This window comes from Balaenoptera ricei, chromosome 7, assembly GCF_028023285.1.
Source record: "Balaenoptera ricei isolate mBalRic1 chromosome 7, mBalRic1.hap2, whole genome shotgun sequence".
Taxonomy (NCBI): domain Eukaryota; kingdom Metazoa; phylum Chordata; class Mammalia; order Artiodactyla; family Balaenopteridae; genus Balaenoptera; species Balaenoptera ricei.
This window is the reverse complement of record NC_082645.1, coordinates 112,560,533-112,581,326: the sequence shown is the minus strand read 5'-3', so window position 1 is coordinate 112,581,326 and position 20,794 is coordinate 112,560,533. Positions and strand designations below refer to the sequence as shown.

The following is a 20,794-nucleotide window of genomic DNA, read 5'->3' as shown; positions in this document are numbered from 1 at the left end:
ATATACTTTATTAACTGATTCAGAATCTTAGGTTAAAGTTAAAAATCTTTTTGTTGCAATTTCATCTCAGATTTTCAGGCTTGGTCAGTTTTGGTCTTGTGCTGGTAATCACAGCCATATGGGACTTCTCCCTCCTTTATATGTAGTTTGCTCTTATATGTACTTTGTTCTCTCTACTAAATGTGCCAGAAACCAGTGATGCAAGTGACTGATTTTAGTTTACCTTTTCCCTACTCTAACTCAGGTCAGTAGAAAGGTTTTAAGCACTTCTTTTTGTTCTTCTCTGAGGTAATCGATTTTATGCTCTTGGCCGTGGGTACAGTAGTAACACAAGGAAACAGTATGACTTGTTACCTAATGAGTCATAAGAAATGGACTCTTGCCACTTTAACCTCTACTTTTCCACTTATTTCCTAGTTCTGTCAGGATTGTTTAAAATATCTGGAGTTAGTACATCTATTTGCCTTTGAAGTTTGTTGGCAGTACTTTTATGAGGACCTCTGAGAAAATTTCTTAGTTCTTCAGGGCTTTTGTCCTGTTTTGGGCCAAACTTTGAATCCATTTTACCCAAGGTTTATAATCTTAGATATAAACCAAATTCACTGTAGTTGAAAATTAATTTTAAGCTGTATGTGGTGTCAGGTAATCTAGCGTCCTGTCTTTCTCCGCAGCATTCTCTCCTTCTCCTCAGGTCCACTGTCTTGATGAACGAGAAGTTTCTTACATGCCACACACAAGCTGTCTAGCCACCTGCCTGCAGTGCTCTTCATCTCAAACTTTTCTGAATTAGTTGAGATTCCTCTTAAATTTAGTGCTTTCATAGTCGATCACAACTGCGACTTGGTCTCTTTAGACTAACACACCTTGAGGGCAGCAACCAAATGTTCAGCACAGAGTGTGCCACATGGTTGATGCAAGTTAAATGTTAAATAAATGACTTAATTTGAATCCCACTAACTTGTAGCTTGGTAATTGGGGTTTGGAATGAGCTTTTTTCCCCTGTGAACGAAAGGTTGGCAAAGTAAATCCCTGCTTAGGGAAGGGTTTTAATAATTGAGAGAATAAACTCTTCTAGAACTCATTGGTGATTCAGAGCTTTCACTTACATGTCACTTATGCCTGGTTCCTTGTTCTATACTAGGCAACATCTAATTTCACTGTAGTTTACTTTAGTCTAAAACATTTCTTTAGTAGTAGGTTTTTGCACTTTTCTGAGGTCATTTGGGGAGCTGCCTTTAAACAATACTAAGTTGTTGTAATTTTGGAAGTCTTCTGTCTCTACCTGATTTGCTTACTGATTTCGCTATTAAAATAGAAAGAAAGTCATCAATAAAATATAGTCTGCTTCATGATAAATGACTGATGATTCCTTTTTCCATATCTTACACTATGCCTCAATCAGAGACAAGTGTCTTCCCAGATGTCATCTGTATTTATTTATAAATATTAAATACTCATTTCTTTTATTTTAAAGGCTAGAGCTATTGTCCATTATTAGGATAGTAATTTTTTGATGATTTAAGTAATCTGGGACTTAGGTGATGGGAATTTTTCCCATCTTCTTCTCTCCCCCTGCCCTGCCCCCATTTTCAGGTATCAGTCTGAAAGTCCATAGAGTGGTCCACTATTTACCCAGGAATTAGGGATCTATTTTAAATGAATTGAATTGTCTCTGCAGAAGGAATCACTTTTCCATGTAGTTGAAGTGTTTAAAAATCACTTCTGTTTGTAAGGATGACAACAGCTCATAACAACACAAAAGCTTGTATTGTCAATGTGATATAGCTTGGATGAGTTTTAAATATACAAAGTCTTGGTTGTTACCCACAGTGATTTTCTACAACAATTTTTATGTAAAAAGAAGAAACTAGCTCTGTGTTCCATGCATTGGAGCTTTGTGCTGTGTGGACATTGCTCCTGGTCACTGGGGGTGCTGCCTATGATGGCACTTTTCTGTTGTAGTCGGCGAGGCTCTGGCCTGGGCAAAAGAGGAGCAGCTGAAGCGCGTCGACAGGAGAAGATGGCAGACCCTGAGGGCAACCAGGAGACAGTGAATTCTTCAGCCGCACGGACGGACGAAACTCCCCAAGGAGCGGCAGGTAGATTGGCACTTCTTAAGCCTAAAAAGCGTTTATGTATCTTCCAGATTTATTTGGAGTTAAATTACTTTTTAGGTACACCAGATATAATGGAAGATAGGAGACGGATACATCTTAAGATGTTAGCCATCACACTTGTTCGCTTTTGTTCCGCTTTATAGATTTGGTGTCTTGATTAGTTGTATTCATTTGTTGTTGTTGTTGTTGTTTAATCTTTTTCCAAATCCAAATTTGTACTAATTACATTCAAAGGCCTTTTAAGAAGCAGTAAGTCCCTTTCTGTTTAAGCTTTTTAAATATTGATCAGTACATATAATAGTTGCCTACTGATTGTTTGTAAAACTTTAATTTCATAGTAAAAAATGTAAGGATGTGGCTTAAATTGCTTCACAGAAGTCTAAATTTTAATTTAGAATGTGTAGTCCCTAAAAAATAACAAGTATTCAGTTTGAATCTAAGCAGCTTTAAGACTAGTATTCCTATTCTTCCAGGTTTCTCATTTTTATTCTCCTAGATGTCTTAGCCCAGCAAAAATTAGGCCCCCCGCCCCACCCCAAGTATGTACCCATTTCCAGTGCCAGAAGGCGGCTGACACTCCAGGGCTTGATTGTGGCTAACGGGTTTAAACAGTAGCTTGTTATAAGCATTTCTCACTAACACTAAGAACAGATACAAAAATATTATAAGTCATCATTATGAACATACGGGTCTGAGTCCCTTAAATCTGGATGATATGCGTAGCTTTAGGTGTAGGCATGTATGTTCTTACTTTTGAACAGAGTTCTTTAATGTATTACTGTTAGTATCAGAATAGGTGCCAGTTTTCTTTAATGCCTATGGTTGATTGTATATCCTCATTTACCAGGAAGGTTCTGGTTTGCCCACTGCTGTCTATGTTCTGTGCCTTTTGTCTCAGCTTTCTGTCCAGCTTAACATCTTTACCAACTTATCTTTCCTGGTTTTGTATGATAGATTACATGGCGAACTTAGGGCATCTCTCCTGGTGGTGCCTTTTTCCCAGAATAGTTTTTCTGAAGGGTTAAATGGTAGATTTTTGGAAACATACAGTGCATTGCACATGCAACTCACTGAAGCTCTGTAGGACACACAGCCTATGCTTCCCAGTGTTTTAATGTTTATTCCAAGTCTGACTATGGAAGTGGAGCAGTTCCCACATGGATGACACTTTGCGAGGGAGCTGCTGAGCGTGTTGTTAAAGTGGACTCATTACAGTAATTACAATAGCTGACATTTACAGAGTGCACACTCCATTGCAGACACACTGTTAAGCACTTTACGTATATTCTCATTTAATATTCAGAACAACCTGCTGAGGTGTGAGTTGCTGTTACCCTCATTTTATAAATGAGAAAAACTGAGATGCATAATGGTTAAGCCTGCCAGGGTTACAAACTAGGATGTGTGACTCTCAAATCCAGGTCTTAGAGAAAAGAAGTGCACAGTTACAACAGCTGTGGTGTTCTGCTTCCCTATGGTTGCTCAAGTTTGTTTAATTCATAGGGGTGTAATTGGAGGCCAGAATGAGGGGGTGGTGTGTAAAATTTTGTTCCCTGGTATATTTGCCAAAGAGGATAAAAGCTTCAAAGGATTAGGTTCCTGAGATTGCCCTCCTAAAGGCTCGCCTGTGTTTCATTGTCATCCATATTTGAAATCCCGTTGTGATCTAGGTGCTTTCCGAGTTTATGTAAAAGATACATGTGCATGTTCACTGGTATTAGAGCAGCATTAACTTTATTACCTTTTGGAGGCTGGATCCCTTGTACGTACTACAGGGGTTCCTCTGCCAGCCCACTAAAGTGCTTCTGGGGAAAGAGGCAGATTACTTATTACTAGCTTTATATTAAGTTCTTCAGTGTAATGTGCTTTCGTTTCTCAGTATGTAAAACTGGAATTTAAAGAAAAGTAAAACCCTCTAATTTCGTGTACAGTACAAACTGATGGTGGTAACTTAGAGCATCTTATGGCAAGTGTCCATTCTCAGACAGTTCTTATACAGTTGGTATAAGACTCACTTCATTTGAAACATTTATTTTGAAATAATGTTTTTACTAATTTAAAGAGATTAATCTCTTCAGTCTTATGTATATATTCATTTTTCAGTGTTTCTTTATTTTTAAAGATCATTTCTTCTTGACTTATTTCAGTGGCCTCGTTGATATAAGTGTATTTCTTTTTTCACATGTAGATATTAAAGCATTGCTCCACCTTTGGAATACTTACTTATATCGCCCTGACTTTGCCAGTGTTGTTGACATTTAGGAAAGTTTGTTGATAACGGTGTCCCTTTGGGTCACTCTGAAGTTTACTGTGATGTGGAGTGCAACCCCTCTAGCTCTTCATAGAAGAAATGTCAGCTCTTGAAGTTGAAAGTTAAGTGTTCCCCACATTGTCCCAAGAGCTGAAGGGTTTAGTTTTAGACTTCATTAGAACTGAGCACCACTTTATAGTGCTGATAAAGTCCTGCAAATCTTAGCGATACTAAGGTGGGGAATCAAGAAGTCTTCTTTATACCCAGAAATCAATCAAAGTAAGGAAAAATGTTCTGACACCTACATTTTGCATTGGGAATCTTAATTTCACAAGAAATGAACAGGGTCAGATTGTAAAAAGAAAGCAACTCAGTTTTGTAAATTTTTCTCTCCCTAATTATTTTTGGTTAGTGCCACTAAAAATTAGATTGCTACCATATCACCTGATGCCAAGGCCCATATAAGGTGTAATTATATTCCAAACAACCATTCTTCTGACCTAGCTCAAAAGTTTTTGTGACACTAAAAATGTCTTCCCATTGCCTCCTATACTTAGGTATTTGGTAAACCCTTAGCAGTTCCTGTCAAGTAAAAGTGAATTCTATCAGCTTTAACTGTGTGTTGGAAACTGCCTTACATGGTGCTGTAAAGATATGCTGAGACTAGATGGGAGAGATACCAGTTTAAACAAAAAAAAGAAAAAGATTGACACCTCTTAAATTCTGACATTGGATTTTCTGTGTTTGATAGCCTTGCTTTTATATTTGTGTCGGGATGGATTTTGTGTGTGTTGCCCAAGGTTTGATGCCTTGATTGAAGTAACTTTCTCGCTGACTGCTATTAATGGGTTACATTTCCTTACCTGCATGACTTTACAAACAGCCACTCACAGGCTAAGCTAGTTTGGTTTATCTAATTTTGTAAAACTTAGAAAAAAGGGAGCTACAGTGAGCAAATGCTTATTAATACCTGCCATCAAAGGGATGGCAGCTGGAAAGGATCTTTTTCCTTGGGTCCAGTAACTGATTTGTGTCAAAATAGGCCCTCAACTTGATTAAAAACCAGAATATCCCTGCTCCTTCTTGTAGTGGGTCTGTGGTTCCCTTAAGGTTGGGACCTCACTATAATAGTCTTAACAGCTCTTTTAATTCTGTGCTTTTACAAGTTTTATGTCTTGGTTAATGTCTTTGTGGCAGGGCAATTTGAGGTATTCATTATTCATTATGTCAGTTCTTAGAATAATATGTTTAAGAAGTAACTTAAGGTTAAACCTTTAAAATCATAAGTTGTAGATTTGTAGACTGGTTTAAAGTAGAACTAGTAGACCCTCTGATAAACTTTAAAAAAAACCCAGCATTACCTTAAGTGAACTTGTGATTTTTTTTCCTTAAAAAATGTGTGGTTCCAGAGTGTGCCTTTGGGGGGGGAGCAGGAAAGAAAGAAAAACCAACAATTTTGTTTGCCAAAACTTTGTATTTTCTTTCCACATTTTGTAAAAGTTTCAAAGTAAGTTTACGAGCCACTTGACAAAGTTCAGTTCTAATTGGGACCCAATAGCAGAGTTGGTTGACGTGGTTTCTGTATAACATGGAGAAGCAGCTACACTTAAATCAGAAACTAGTGCTGAAGGATAAATTCAAGACGCTGATAGCGTGCAGTTCGTAAGAGTGCAGCCTATGAAGTCAGACTGCCTGGGCTCACATCTCACGCCCGTGGTTAGTTGTCTGACCTTGGGCAAGCACACGCAAAGACACAAAGCCTTGGTTTCCTCATGTGCATGATAGAGCTTGTAATACTTCTTTGTATGGTTGAGAGGAAACACACAGACACGTTCTCCATGTAGTCAGCATTTAGTGAGTGCTACCTACAAGTAGCCTTATAGAGTACAGTTATTATTTCCTTTTTTTTTCCATCAGAAGTGTGGATTTTGCTAAACTCCATTACTCCTTAATATTAGCATTTCTACTTAGCCTGTAACTCTAAACCATGGGGTTGCCAGCGTTTTCTGTGAAGGGCCAGATAATTGATGTTTTAGGCTTTATGCAGGCTCTGTTGGAACAACTCTGTGATTGTAGCACAAAAGCAGCCACAGGTATGTAAGTGAATGAGTTTGCATATGTTTTAACAAAATTTTATTTGCAAAGTGGTGTGCTGGACTGGATTTGGCCTGTGGGCCACAGTTTGCTGATTCCTGTTCTAAACCATACATTTTTCTACAAGTTTTTTAAAAATTCTGGTGAAATTATAGAATACTTAAATGAGGGGTGAAGAAAAGTATTAAGAAAACACAGAGTTGGTGGCTGGGGTGTTTACATCTCTTTCTTCAGAAAAACTCTTTACATTCACATATGTGATCCATGTGCCTCTTTTAATAATGACAAAAATATTCTTCTTGCATTCTGTCACCATCTGTCAAGTGGACAGGACTTAAGGTACTGTGGATGATGTGGTCATACACAGATGAATCGTCTATGTACAAAAAATGCTTTAGGACTCAACAGACACTGAGAGGAGGGGACAGTAAAACTGCTAGTTTTACAGGAATACATTTTCATCTCCTGGTCAGATTTATAATATTGTAGAATCAACCACTATTTACTTAGACTGAATTATCGATCAGGTTAGCATTTTGTTTAGTAGAATCCTTCTGAATCTGAACTCTTCATTCTGCATTTGTTTTGACATGTTAGTTGCCCTCTCTTTTGTACTTCAGTGTTTTGCAGTCTTCTGTCAGTTGTAATGTGTATCTTCAATGTTTTGTCCTGGAAATAAGAGAGCGTAATCTTTGCACACTCTTGAAATGAAAGAAAACACGGCAAACGATCGTATCCAGACTATAGTCCAGGAATAAAGCAGACTGAAGAAGGCACACATCTACATGGAACATTTTCCCCAAATGTCAGTTTTGCTTTCTGTTTGTGACTAATTGCCCATCTATTAAATATCACAATGGTTTTTTAGCAGTGTTATCTTTATGGACTTTTGGTAGAGGAGTTCAAGATAAGACTCAATTCAGGAACAGTTTCAAAGACAGGAGGAAACTGTGAAAACCATGTACGAGTGAAATGCAAAGCTTGTATATTATGCTTGTTTCTAATGTAGTTGAGCCATCTTTTTTCCATAAAAGCTACATGATGAAGTCTAGAATAACAGCTGTTGTGCAATGGGCAGACACGTTTGCCTTTATTCATTGTTGTCTGTAAAACTCTGCTTTTTCTTTTTTAAGATAAACCAGACATAATGAATTTAAATGTTCCTCTCCTAACCCTCACCTCCCCCCCCCCCCCCTTCAAAGCCTCTAGTTCTGTTGCAGGGGCTGTGGGCATGACCACTTCTGGGGAGAGTGAATCGGATGATTCCGAGATGGGACGATTGCAAGGTAAAGAGAGTTACTGAGCTTACAAGAAACTCTTGTCATGGGCTGCCTGTTAACTACTGTTCTTTGTTGAAGTTAATTCGGATAAGCTCATAAAAGTATAATGTAGCAGTGCCCATACCTCCTAAAAAAGCTTTTTATGTAGTGGCGATTTGATGATTTGGAATTGGAAGATGATCCGTTTGGCTCTTCATCTTTACTGTTTAACTAGATAAAAATCTTATATAGTATATTTATTTTTTATGTCTAAAAATTTTTTTTCATTATGGTTGCATATATAGCTAGTAATACGTTAAGGAAGATATTGAACAAGGGGTAGCTTAATATATTGTGCTCTGGTACCTAATAACGTATTGCATCTAGTAGGATGCTTTCTTGCTGTGTTCTTTTGTGTTCTTGATCCACTATTTGAAAATGAATGTAGATTGTATACATAAACTCGAGGTATTATAATGTTGTAAGTGCTTTTAAAAAGCTTTATATTATGTATACATTATTTACAAGTACATGGATATGTCTTTTTATTATCTTCAGACAGCTGATTTATAGAATAGATCCCCAATGTGAGGCTTACAAGAAACATTAATGAATCAGTTTCAGATTGCTTTTAAGTTCCTGAAGGAAATTACAGCAATCACTTTTTGACTAGAACTCTTACGAACAGTTTTTCTCACTTTTGGGAACTGATAAAAATGATTTTTTTCCTATGTTTTTAGAGGATCTCATGATCAATATCTGATGGGAAATAATAGAGTGAAATAGCTAAGGTGCTTAACATAACTTCTTCGAAATAAATGTTTACTTTGGGTTTTTCTTGGACCATTTACATAGTCCCTGCTGGCACGGATATTTAATATCTCCATAAAACCTTAAGATGCCCTGGAGTAGATACATGGGTGTTGTAACTTATATTAATTACATTAGTATATACAAGTGGTCTTGAAAAGTTTAATGTAACTTAAAGTTCAAAATGGAAAGTAATTGTTTAAATCAATTATGTGATAAATCAGTTGTTCGAAACTTCTAGATAAGATCAGTTATATTAACACTTCGACTACTCCTCCTGCCCTTCTTTTTTCCTTAGCTCTGTTAGAGGCCAGGGGTCTTCCTCCTCACCTGTTTGGTCCTCTTGGTCCTCGGATGTCACAACTTTTCCATAGAACAATTGGAAGCGGAGCTAGTAAGTGAATACTTTTAAATTTGTCCTCCCCTCAAAACTCTTAGTAATTAGTTGAGTGCTGTTTTTACTGTTTACCTATTCATGTAAGAGAGTTTTCACATAAGGAAGTTTCATGAACTTTAACCTGTTTTAAAAAACAGAGCTTCTGCACATTCTTGCCTTAAATGATAGCAACTCTTCAAGATTTTCTCCTTTTATTTTTGATTACTGAATTGGAACCATTAGAAAACCATCCAAAGTTTACAACAAGATTGACCCTTCATTTTGTTTTTTTTTGAACTATAGAAGAGTACAGGATCTCAGGTGATTACATTATTATAGCATCTGATTGCATGCTTTGCACAGATTTGTGTCTTGAGTTTTTTGTGGTATAATAAAATTTAACCCATTAGGCAGTTGATTATCAAATGAGCCTGAGAGGAAAGATTTCTCAGCAGAATTACCAGTAACAAGACTCATTTAATCAAATTAATATAACCCAGAGATCTTATCATATATGGTAGATATAAGAGTGATTGTTTAAGTCTCAGTTTGTAACTAAGAATATGATTTTGCATAATCACAAATTCAGTTAAATTCTGTCTGGTATAGAATATTACCTTTAGCTTCCTTAAGCAATAAAATTTATATTTAAGCATTTTTAAAAATTGAAGTATAGTTGATTTACAATGTTGTGTTCATTTCTGCTGTACAGCAAAGTGACTCAGTTTTATATACACACACACACACACACACACACACACACATTCTTTTTTATTTCATCGATAATATTTCCATAGAATCAGTAGGCTATTTGCAGACTTCAGTCTTGATTAATCTCAAAATTTCTGAAGTGTTACCGAAGGTTGTTAACTCTGACCTTACAAATAAATTTGTACTTATATAATTTTCCATCAAATATTCTAAGTTTTAAAAAAAAATAATGCTATGTGTGTACATGTGCTCATATTATGTGTACTTGTACTTGATGATTTTAAGAAGCAGCTGGTATTTTCTTTTTAATTTTTGAATTTTATTTATTTTTTTATACAGCAGGTTCTTATTAGTTATCTCTATTCTATACATATTAGTATATACACTTCAATCCCAATCTCCCAATCCATCCCACCCCCACCCCCCCCGCCACTTCCCCCCCTTTGTGTCCATACGTTTGTTCTCTACATCTGTGTCTCTATTTCTGCCCTGCAAACCGGTTCATCTGTACCTGTACCATTTTTCTAGGTTCCACATATATGCATTAATACACGATATTTGTTTTTCTCTTTCTGACTTACTTCACTCTGTATGACAGTCTCTAGATCCATTCACGTCTCTACAAATGACCCAATTTCGTTCCTTTTTATGGCTGAGTAATATTCCACTGTATATATGTACCACATCTTCTTTATCCATTCGTCTGTCGATGGGCATTTAGGTTGCTTCCATGACCTGGCTATTGTAAATAGTGCTGCAGTGAACATTGGGGTGCATGTGTTTCTTTGAATTATGGTTTTCTCTGGGTATATGCCCAGTAGTGGGATCGCTGGGTCATATGGTAATTCTATTTTTCGTTTTTTAAGGAACCTCCATACTGTTCTCCATAGTGGCTGTATCAATTTACATTCCCACCGACAGTGCAAGAGGGTTCCCTTTTCTCCACACCCTCTCCAGCATTTGTTGTTTGTAGATTTTCTGATGATGCCCATTCTAACTGGTGTGAGGTGATACCTCATTGTAGTTTTGATTTGCATTTCTCTAATAATTAATGATGTTGAGCAGCTTTTCATGTGCTTCTTGGCCATCTGTATGTCTTCTTTGGAGAAATGTCTATTTAGGTCTTCTGCCCATTTTTGGATTGGGTTGTTTGTTTTTTTAATATTGAGCTGCATGAGCTGTTTATAGTTTTGGAGATTAATCCTTTGTCCGTTGATTCATTTGCAAATATTTTCTTCCATTCTCAGGCAGCTGGTATTTTTGTTTTTGTTTTGTTTTGCTTTGCTTTTGCTGCCCTGATACTCATCTCTCAAATAACATAGCCTTCTGCAAAGTTCTCGAGAACCCTTGAGTATGGATTTTTATTCAGTGTTGTTTATTAGGCACTGGGATTGTACAGAGTCGTGAATAGGATAATAAGCAGAGTTGTTTCCCACGTGGAAGCTTCCCTGTTAGAGAGTGACCCTGGCAATAAACAAGACAATTACTATATAGTAAAATTTCAGGTCATGTCAATGCAGTGAAGGAAAACAAAGCAGAGTTAGGAAGGCGTTTGTTGGTGTGATGATAGGCTGGTTTAAAGGAACCTTTTCTGAGGTGATTTTGTGGAGAACAAAATGGAGTGAGAAAACCAGCTCTGCAGGGATCTGAGGGAAAGAGGAAGTGCAAGGCCGCAGGTGGAAATGAGTTTGACATGCTCATGAGACAGCAGGAGGGGCCTGTGGAAAGTGAAAGGAGAGTGGTAGAAGATGAAATCTGAGAGGTGTAGGTACTTGCCAGGTCATGTTGGACCTTTGCAGGTCAGCAGCAAGTGTGGGATTTAAACTAAGGGTAATCAGGATTTATCTGTATTATGAAAAAGATCAAACATACACAGAAGTTGAGAGTATTAGTAGTAGTATAATAACATCCATGAGCCCATCAACAATTATCGATCCACATGACCTGACCATTGTTTCATTTATATCCTCAGTTGTTCTCCCCACTCCCAAGTTTATTTTTTTAACTTTTTCCATTTGCATATATTTGAATTTATATCTATAAAAATAAGGACATAACCACAGTACTGTCTAAAAAAGTTTATATTAAGAAAATCCTTACTAAGTATCCAGAATTCAAATGTTCCAGTCCTCACATAAATACATTTTAAAAACTTTAATTTAACTGATGGCAAAGTATAGATCATATTTTTAACGTGTGTGCTTTTTTAATTTTTAAGAGAAATTTGATTTCATTTATTTTTCCACTTCATTTATTTTTGGGGAGAAGGCTGGGAAGAAAAATTGTTGCAGAGCTACCCAAGAGTATTAGCATTAAACATCGGAAATCCATATTAAGGCTTGACTATTGCACATGAAATTAATATAAACGATAGACTAGAACCAGAGTAGAAAACAGTGACACACCCCCATGCCCATGACCCAGCTTCAGCAATGCCTGCTTCATGGCCAGTCCGTCTTTACACCCACCAACATCCCTCCTCTTGTATTAATTTGAAATGAATCCCAGACATTATATAATTTTATCTATAAACATTTCATCATGTAGCTCAAGATAATGTCCCTTAAAACACACATACACATGCATGCATACATCCACATTACTATTATTATATCTGAAAAAGAAACCAGTAATTCCTTATTGATAGATACCCATTCAGTCAGATTTCCGTTGTCTCAAATGGGAAAGTAAAAAAAAAAGAAAAGTAAACTTCTTGTTAAACTGGTAGTTGGATCTAGAGGCTTTTTCAGGTTCAAGTTTGGTTCTTTATTTTCCTCCTCTGGTGAGGAAAGACTATGCGAAAGTGGTAGTGTTTTCTAATATTAGGAAGCCCACAAAGTCTAGACAACAGGGATTACAAATGAAAGTATTTCATATCTAATGATCAGTCTTCATTTATTAGAAGTAAAAGAAGTAATTTAGTTGAAATACATAAAGAATATTTCTCCCTTCTATTTGGTTACCCAGGAGAATAGTTGGTATAGGAAAAATATTTCCTACCCTTTATTTACCAGTTTTGCATCCTTCAAAGTGCTGTTGTTTTTAAGTATCATTGTCAATCGGGTTGAGATGTGTTTTAGCCATTTCATTGATTTTCATTGATGATGAAATTGTGTAGTCATCATCTGATCTTTCTGATGTGATCTCAGTAGTTTTTGATGCCCTCTTTGCTTTCTGATGAGCCAAGTTGAACACCCCCTACCCCCCCACCTGAAATCAGGCATTGCCTCAGAGAGCCCTGGTTTTCTTTATAGGAAATGGTATTTAGATTCCACAGTCTGGGCTGTTGGTGTATTTGCTACTGGGTTGATCATTGTTGTTAGACACTTTTAATGGACAAAAGTAGGAAATAATTGTATTTAATCTTTTAAGATTAAAAATCATGAGTTCATACTGATACTGCCAATTCACATTCAGGGCTGCAGGGGTTTTATTTATCTTGTATCTTTCCCTCCTGCCAAAAGTTTCAGTTCCCAGTGATAACAACATAGTCATTTATTTGCTTTATCCTACAGTACAAAATTCCAACCTAACACCAAAAGTAGTATTATTAAGAAAGTTTTAATTTTGTAACAGTTCTTTTTTTGTTCTTGGGATGTATCTCACTTTGTGGTCATTTGTTTGTATTTTAGAGTCACTTTAAATAATTCTTTACATTCACGCCGCCAGGTTGGTTTGGCGCATTTGCTTTATTTTGCTTTTAATTTTTAGGGATTGACTTTAAAATGTAGTCTTGCTTTTATAATTTGTTATATTTACATGGTTCCTGAAGTCAAATCTACAAATTTTTAAAAGTCTTATCTTTTGCTATCCCTTTAGCCTGTTTCCTCCTCCCACACAAATAACCTTTGTAATTTTGTGGCCTGTCCTTTTGTTATTTACTTAAGAAAACAAAAACAAATCCGTATTATCTACTTCACACACACTGACTTTCTTAGATAAGAGTAGTAAATTTTACATACTTTGCCTTGCTTTTAACAGTATGTTTTGGTGTTCACTTTTCATAGCTGCTGTGCGCGTCACACACGTGCGTGTCACGCGCATGCGCAGAGAGAGAGAGAGAGAGAGAGAGAGAGAGAGAGAGATTCCCCATTCCTTTTGTAAAGCTGCCACAGTACTGCAGTGTGTGGATGTACAGTTTATTTTGCCAGTCTCCTGTTGGACATTTGGGTTATTTCCAGTCTTGGTTGTGTTGCAGTGAAATACAGCTTTCTTGTTTTTACCTGTGTTATCTTCAGGATAGATTTCTAGAAGGGAGATTGCTGTGTAAAGGATAAATGCGTACAACATTTTGGCAGATGTTGTAAATCAGCCTCTTTTGGAGATTATAATGCATATCCTTGGCTTATTATATATAGCCTACCTTATAGTAATACGTTATCATATCCCAAACAGTGCAACCACCTTACAGCAATTTAACTCTTTTTCTCCTGCCATCCTTTATGCTGTTGTTTAGTTTTACTTACACATGTGCTATAAACACAATAAGACAATTGTTGTTTCAGAACATCCATATTCTTTTATTTTTGCCCACATACATACCATTTCCAGTGTTCTTAATTCTTTCCTGAAGTCCCTTTTTTCTATCAGGATTGTTTCCCTTCAGCCTAAAGAACTTTTTTTATATAGTGAGTGACTGCTAGTAATGATTTCTCTCTGCTTTTGTTGGAGAAATCCTTGATTTGCCTTAATTTTATTTTAACATCTTTATTGGAGTGTAATTGCTTTGCAGTGTTGCATTAGTTTCTGCTGTATAACAGAGTGAATCAGCTATATGTATACATATATCACCATATCCCCTCCCTCTTGTGCCTCCCTCCCACCCTCCCTATCCCACCCCTCTAGGTGGTCACAAAGCACCGAGCCGATGTCCCTGTGAGCTGATGTCCCTGTGCTATGCGGCTGCTTCCCACTAGCTAGCTATTTTACATTTGGTGGTGTGTATATGTCCGTGCTACTCTCTCACTTCCTCCCAAGTCCATTCTCTACGTCTGCGTCTTTGTTCCTGTTCTGCCCCTAGGTTCTTCAGAACCATTTTTTTTAAGGTTCCATATATATGTGTTATGCCTTAATTTTATTTTATTTTGCAGATATTTAATAAATGTTTACTGAATGAATGCATTCTGATGTTTCCATTTTTTCTCTGCTTCTTTTTTTTCCTAAGCCAGCATTTTATTTATTTATTTATTTTTGGCTGTGTTGGTTCTTCGTTTCTGCGTGAGGGCTTTCTCTAGTTGCGGCAAGCGGGGTCACTCTTCATCACGGTGCGCGGGCCTTTCACCGTCGCAGCCTCTCTTGTTGCGGGGCACAGGCTCCAGATGCGCAGGCTCAGTAGTTGTGGCTCACGGGCCCAGTCGCTCCGCGGCATATGGGATCCTCCCAGACCAGGGCGTGAACCTGCGTCCCCTGCATTGGCAGGCAGACTCTCAACCACGGCGCCACCAGGGAAGCCCATGCCCTAATTTTTAAAAGGTAATTTCCCCAGGTGTAAAATCTCATATTAGCACTTTGTAATGCTCTTCTGGTTTCCATAGTTTCTGTTTAAAAGTCTGTTACCCTTTCAAGGCAATTCTTTTCTCCCAGCTTCTTTTAAGATTTGCTTTTTCAAACCATTATTAATTTTTAATAATTTGACTATATTAGGCCTATGTGACATTTTCTTTCATTTTTAATTTGCTCGGGTTTCACCGAGCCTTTGAATCTCTGAGTTGATAACTTTCATCAGTTTTGGAAGATTGTTGGCCATTATGTCTTCATATATTGTTTCACTTATCTCATTATCTCTTCAAATATTCTCCTTCCTTTTCTTCTGGGAGTATCAAGATTGTATGTTCAGACTTTGGACTTGATCTACCATGTCTCTCTAGCTCTATTTTTGTTTTTGTTTTTCCCAGGTTTTTCTTTTCCCCCCAGTTTGAAAACTTTCTGTTGACCGTATTTCAAATTAACTAATTGTTTTTTCTGCTGTCTTCTTCAGTATTTGGTTAAACTCATCAATGAATTTTAAATTTCAGATATTATGTTTTCCAGTTCTACACAGTTCTTTGATTTTTAAAAATAGATTCCAATTCTCTGTTGAAATTCTTTTTTTTTCTTTAAATTTCTTTTTCTTTCTTTCTTTCTTTCTTTCTTCCTTTCTTCCTTTCTTTCTTTCTTTTCTTTCTTTCTTTCTGCGTTGGGTCTTTGTTGCTGCACACAGGCTTTCTCTAGTTGCCGTGAGCAGGGGCTACTCTTTGTTGCGGTGCACGGGCTTCTCATTGAGGTGGCTTCTCTTGTTGCGGAGCATGGGCTTCAGTAGTTGTGGCACGTGGGCTCAGTAGTTGTGGCTTGCATTCCCTAGAACACAGGCTCAGCAGTTGTGGCGCACGGGCTTAGTTGCTCCGTGGCATGTGGGATCTTCCCGGACCAGGGATTGAACCTGTGTCCCCTGCACTGGCAAGTAGATTCTTAACCACTGCACCGCCAGGGAAGTCCCACTGTTGAAATTCTTTACATTCTTACCCATTTTGTCCATCTATGCTTATATTTTCAATTTATTAATCATAGTTATAGAATACTTACTTTATAATTTCTAGGGGTGTTAGTCTGCTTCTGTTGTCTTTTTTCCCCTTTTGATTGTTGTCACGTATTCCTCTGCCTCTTCATATGTCTGGTAATTGATTATGTGAACTGAAGAGACACCAAGTGATGTTTTCTACCAGTGAGTGTTTCCTCTTTTTCTGTGTTAAAGGGTCAGAAGCTGATCACTTTGCTCTAGTCAGGGCTTTAGCTTGTTTTGACCGAGTTATAATTTTTATATGACTCATTTCACCTCTGGCTCATCCCAGTTTCTCTGTTGTGACCCTACCAGGGTTTTTTTGTGTGTTTGTTTTTGTTTGTTTTGTTTTTTTCAATTTGGCTGCACTCTGTGGCTTGTGGGATCTCAGTTCCCCAACCAGGGAATGAACGCAGGCCCTCAGCAGAGGAAGCTCAGAGTCCTAACCACTGGACTGCCAGGGAACTCTGTCTCCCAGGGGTTTTTTTGATTGAGAACCTTGCAAGTCTGTCTACTTAGACTTTCTATTCTTTATGCAGTTTCACAGTGTGGCAGATGTCTTGAAGGTAGGGCACTGGCTGTGTATGAGTCAGGCCTCCTCCCTCTGTGGGGACTTTGTCCTCTGAGCACCCTGAGACTGCAGGAGTTTTCATTCTGTCTTACCAAAACTTCTGACTCAACCCCCAGCCCTCTTCACAGCTTCAGCAGATGTCCAGTGGGGTCAATTCAATTGAACACATCAGCCTCCTGTGATTCCCTGAAAGGCTGTGGGTTCTCCTCTCTGTATCAGCAGTTGGCAAACTACTGTCCAAGGGCCAAATCGGCCTCCTGTTTGTTTTGATATAGCCTGTGAACTAAAAGTGATGTTTACTTTTTAAATGGCTGAAGAAGTTTAAAAATTATTGTGTGACTTGAAAATTAAATGAAATTCAAATTTCAGTGTCTGAAAATGAAGTTTGATTGGAATATAGCCATGCTCGGGTTATGTATTGGCTGTGTGTGCTTTTGTGCCACAGTGCCAGGGTCGAGTAGTGGCAGCAGTGACCTTGTGGTCTGCAGAACCCAAAATATTTACTCTCTGGCTCTTTATAGAAGATGTTTGCCTACCAACCCCTGATGTATAATAGTGGTTTTCAGAGTGTGGCCTATAAATTCCAAGCTAGTTCCTGAGATCCTTACATTGAATTCATAAGGCCAAGACTGGTAATAACTACTAAGGTCTTTCCTTTTCTACTTTGTTCATGTTTGAATTAAAAGTGCAAAAGCTGTTGTGGTTGTAAAACTGCTGGTGCCTTAATTAGAGTCAAGGCAGTGGCACCAGACTACTGGCAGGTATTTTATTTTTCAGTGTCACATGGTCCTAGTAAAAAACTCCATGTTTACATAAGGATGCGCTTCCAAAACAAAGTCATTAATTTTGTCTTTACTAACGCGTCCATGTCTTTTAAATAGTCTTTGTGGCAAAGTAGGCCCGTTTTTCCACACGCTTCGTCTCTCGTAAGCTAGTTTCTTGGCTTGGAAGAGGGAGCAGGGGTGAGCGCACAGCTCTTTCTCATTCAGCCTGGCGCTCAGGCCGTTTGCAAGGACAGCAGCAAAACAGTGCTACTCGCCACTGTATTTTGTTGCTGTTGTTTTGGAAAATTGTGGTCTTTTTCACAAGTTTTTGTTTATATTAATATGTAATGAATTAACCAAGTATTTCAAAATGTTTCTCTTTTAGTTCCAGACACGTTTTATAAATAACAGTAGATATAAACCACACACATGGGGTCTCAGTAATTTTCAGGAGTATAAAATTATCCTTAAAACCAAAATTGATCTGTATGAGGTGGTTTCTCTTCACATGTCAGAGGAAAATAATGGCATTGACTTTTTGTTGTCATTTGGCATAAGGTCCTTTTAGGAACAGCCCAGAAGTCCAGTGGTGTTCGTGATGATTTGTTTGAGCACGCTGAAATGATCCGTGTGCTTAGACCTGCCAGCCTCGGTGTTGATAGAGCATCCAAAAAAAACTTGCGTCAGTTTTTCCTATTTTTGAACTATTTCATTCTTTAAAAACAAATCTAGAAGCAGCTGAAGATTTCTTTTGTTTTCATAGTTACTTTCCCTTCATTTTGTTCTTCCTTCCACATTATTTCAACACAAAAATGTTAAGCCTGCCCTAACTGGAACTGATAGTATTTAGTTTGAAAACTTTAAAGATGCTGTCCCTTTGAACTTCAATGTCTTGCAGTGTATTTTTGGACAGACTCTTAATTATGGTAAAGGGAGTTAGGCAGTGATAGTTACGCAGTTCATTAGCCACAGCCTTAAATAATAGAGAAAACAGACCTTGTCAGGATTATTATGTATCCCTTTGAAAGGTTTATGCCCTCCCAGAAGATCATTGATGCTTAATTGGGAAAAACTTTTTTTGATGTTCATATGAATTCCACATTCATTGACAGTTTCCAAACATATATCATTTCTAAGCATTTCAGTACTTAATGTAAAAAATCCAGTATACAAACAATAAACTGAAAAGGTCTCAGAAGGGAAAGGACTTGAAAGTAACCTCAGGTATAAGTTTATAAGCATTAATGGAGTTAATCATGGTTACAAGAAGGAGGGTGTCCAGGAAAATTTGAAACACATTTGTAGACTTTATTTTTGAGTGTCTTACTCGGTTTATTGACAACTTATTTATTGTGGTAGTTGATCCTTAGCATTTTTCAAATGTTTGGGTGATGGAATTGACCCTTAAAAGTAGAAGTACTCTAAAGCACTGTGATAGCAGCATCTGCACATGAAATGAGAGGAGGTGAAAAGGCCAGTCTTTTGCTGTTTTTAGAAAATATTTCATTCTTTTCATTCCCTTTTGTTAGATGCATTGTTCTGTTTGTCTGTATTTCCTTGCCCTTTTCACTGTTACTTGGACTCCATTTATCCTGATGGAGGTATTTAGGGGCATAGAACATTTCCTCTGATGCCTGGGCATCATTGTTTGCCAGGTTTTTATTATAGCAGAAGGCTTTCTGCTCACTAGTTATACATATTTTTGAAAGCATGTATGTTAAAGGTAGCAGTTCATATTAGTCTTATGGATATTAATTTTTGTTTCAGCTGTTAAATACCAATCAACTTCTCTCATTTAAGAAGATAAAACTTAGAGAAATATAAATAACTGTGACATTACTTTATGGCAGAGTAAATCCAGCTAATTTAATTACATCTTGAATAATCAGCAGCCTGTCTTAACACTGGTATAGACCTAGCCTTTAATTGGGATCCAAAGAAGAAAAGCAGCCAGCATGTAAAGTCACACTTAACACCTAGTAATAATTTTAAGTGTTTAAAAATAATGATTTTTTTTTTCCGTGTGAAGGTTCTAAGGCCCAGCAGCTTCTGCAAGGACTACAAGCAAGCGATGAAAGCCAGCAACTCCAGGCAGTTATTGAGATGTGTCAGTTATTGGTCATGGGAAATGAGGAGACACTGGGAGGGTTTCCTGTCAAGAGTGTTGTTCCAGCTTTGGTAAGAGAGTTTTCCCCTCGTTTTATCCCAGTCATCCTCTGAATGCTGCCCATATATATTTTTTTTTTTTTACTAAAAACATGATTATTGTCGTTAAGAATTTTAAAATAGGATAGAACTAAGAGATAGTAGAGTGTGGCTTAGTGCTTTTATTTCATGCTTTATAGAGATTGTGCGTGACTGTTAATGATGAATGAGTAAAATTTCTAAACCATTTCTTTTTTTTAATAAATTTATTTATTTTTTATTTTTATTTTATTTTTGGCTGCATTGGGTCTTCGTTGCTGTGCGCAGGCTTTCTCTAGTTGCGGCAAGCAGGGGCTGCTCTTCGTTGCGGTGCGCGGGCTTCTCCTTGCGGTGGCTTCTTCTGTTGCAGAGCAGGGGCTCTAGGCGTGCAGGCTTCAGTAGTTGTGGCACGCAGGCTCAGTAGTTGTGGCTTGCGGGCTCTAGTGTGCAGGCTCAGTAGTTGTGGCACACGGGCTCAGTTGCTCCACAGCATGTGGGATCTTCCCGGACCAGGGCTCGAACCTGTGTCCCCTGCATTGGCAGGCGGATCCTTAACCACTGTGCCACCAGGGAAGCCCTAAACCATTTCTTGATGAATAGTTATGCTGTCTTTGATACTTCAATGACCATGTGGTTTTAAATTTTAAGTTGTTAGCCCCATCAGGTGATACCTTGACATACTATGCCAAAACTTACATGCTTTTTTCTTTTAAACTGGTGATTCACAGGACAATAACAAGCAGCTCACTTGTGGGTTCTCTTTGTGGGCCATCAAGGTTTCATGCTTGATAGCAGTGTGCATGGCAGAGCAGTTAAGCCGGAACACCACGTGGATCCTCCAGCTAAAAGAAAAGGTTTTATGTTAAGCAAAAACAAAAGAAACAAAACAATACTCAACAGTAGAAAAACAATTTTTAAAATCTTTTAAGAATTTTTCAACACAGTTGTGAGTTGGTATTTAGAATTTATTAATATCTTAATCGCTTAAGCTTTTTAATGTGAAAACAACGGGAAGAGAAATTGCCATTACTAAATGTAGGCCCTTGAGCATAATACATCTTTCAAATAGTGGCTTGGTAATTTTCTCAATGCTAGATTAAAGAAATTGGCTATAATTTAAGA

The 20,794-nt window shown here is 37.6% G+C and overlaps 1 protein-coding gene across 21 annotated transcripts in view; it reads left to right on the top strand.

The window, feature by feature from the left end:
* Positions 1-20,794, top strand: part of TRIP12 (thyroid hormone receptor interactor 12) — a 145,892-nt gene that overhangs the window by 74,732 nt on the left and 50,366 nt on the right. For all 21 annotated transcript variants that reach the window (XM_059928868.1, XM_059928873.1, XM_059928872.1 and 18 more), the window contains 4 exons: positions 1,963-2,099; positions 7,665-7,748; positions 8,830-8,925; positions 19,518-19,666. In XM_059928868.1, the coding sequence (XP_059784851.1) occupies positions 1,963-2,099; positions 7,665-7,748; positions 8,830-8,925; positions 19,518-19,666 (466 nt within the window). The remainder of the gene's footprint in view (positions 1-1,962; positions 2,100-7,664; positions 7,749-8,829; positions 8,926-19,517; positions 19,667-20,794) is intronic.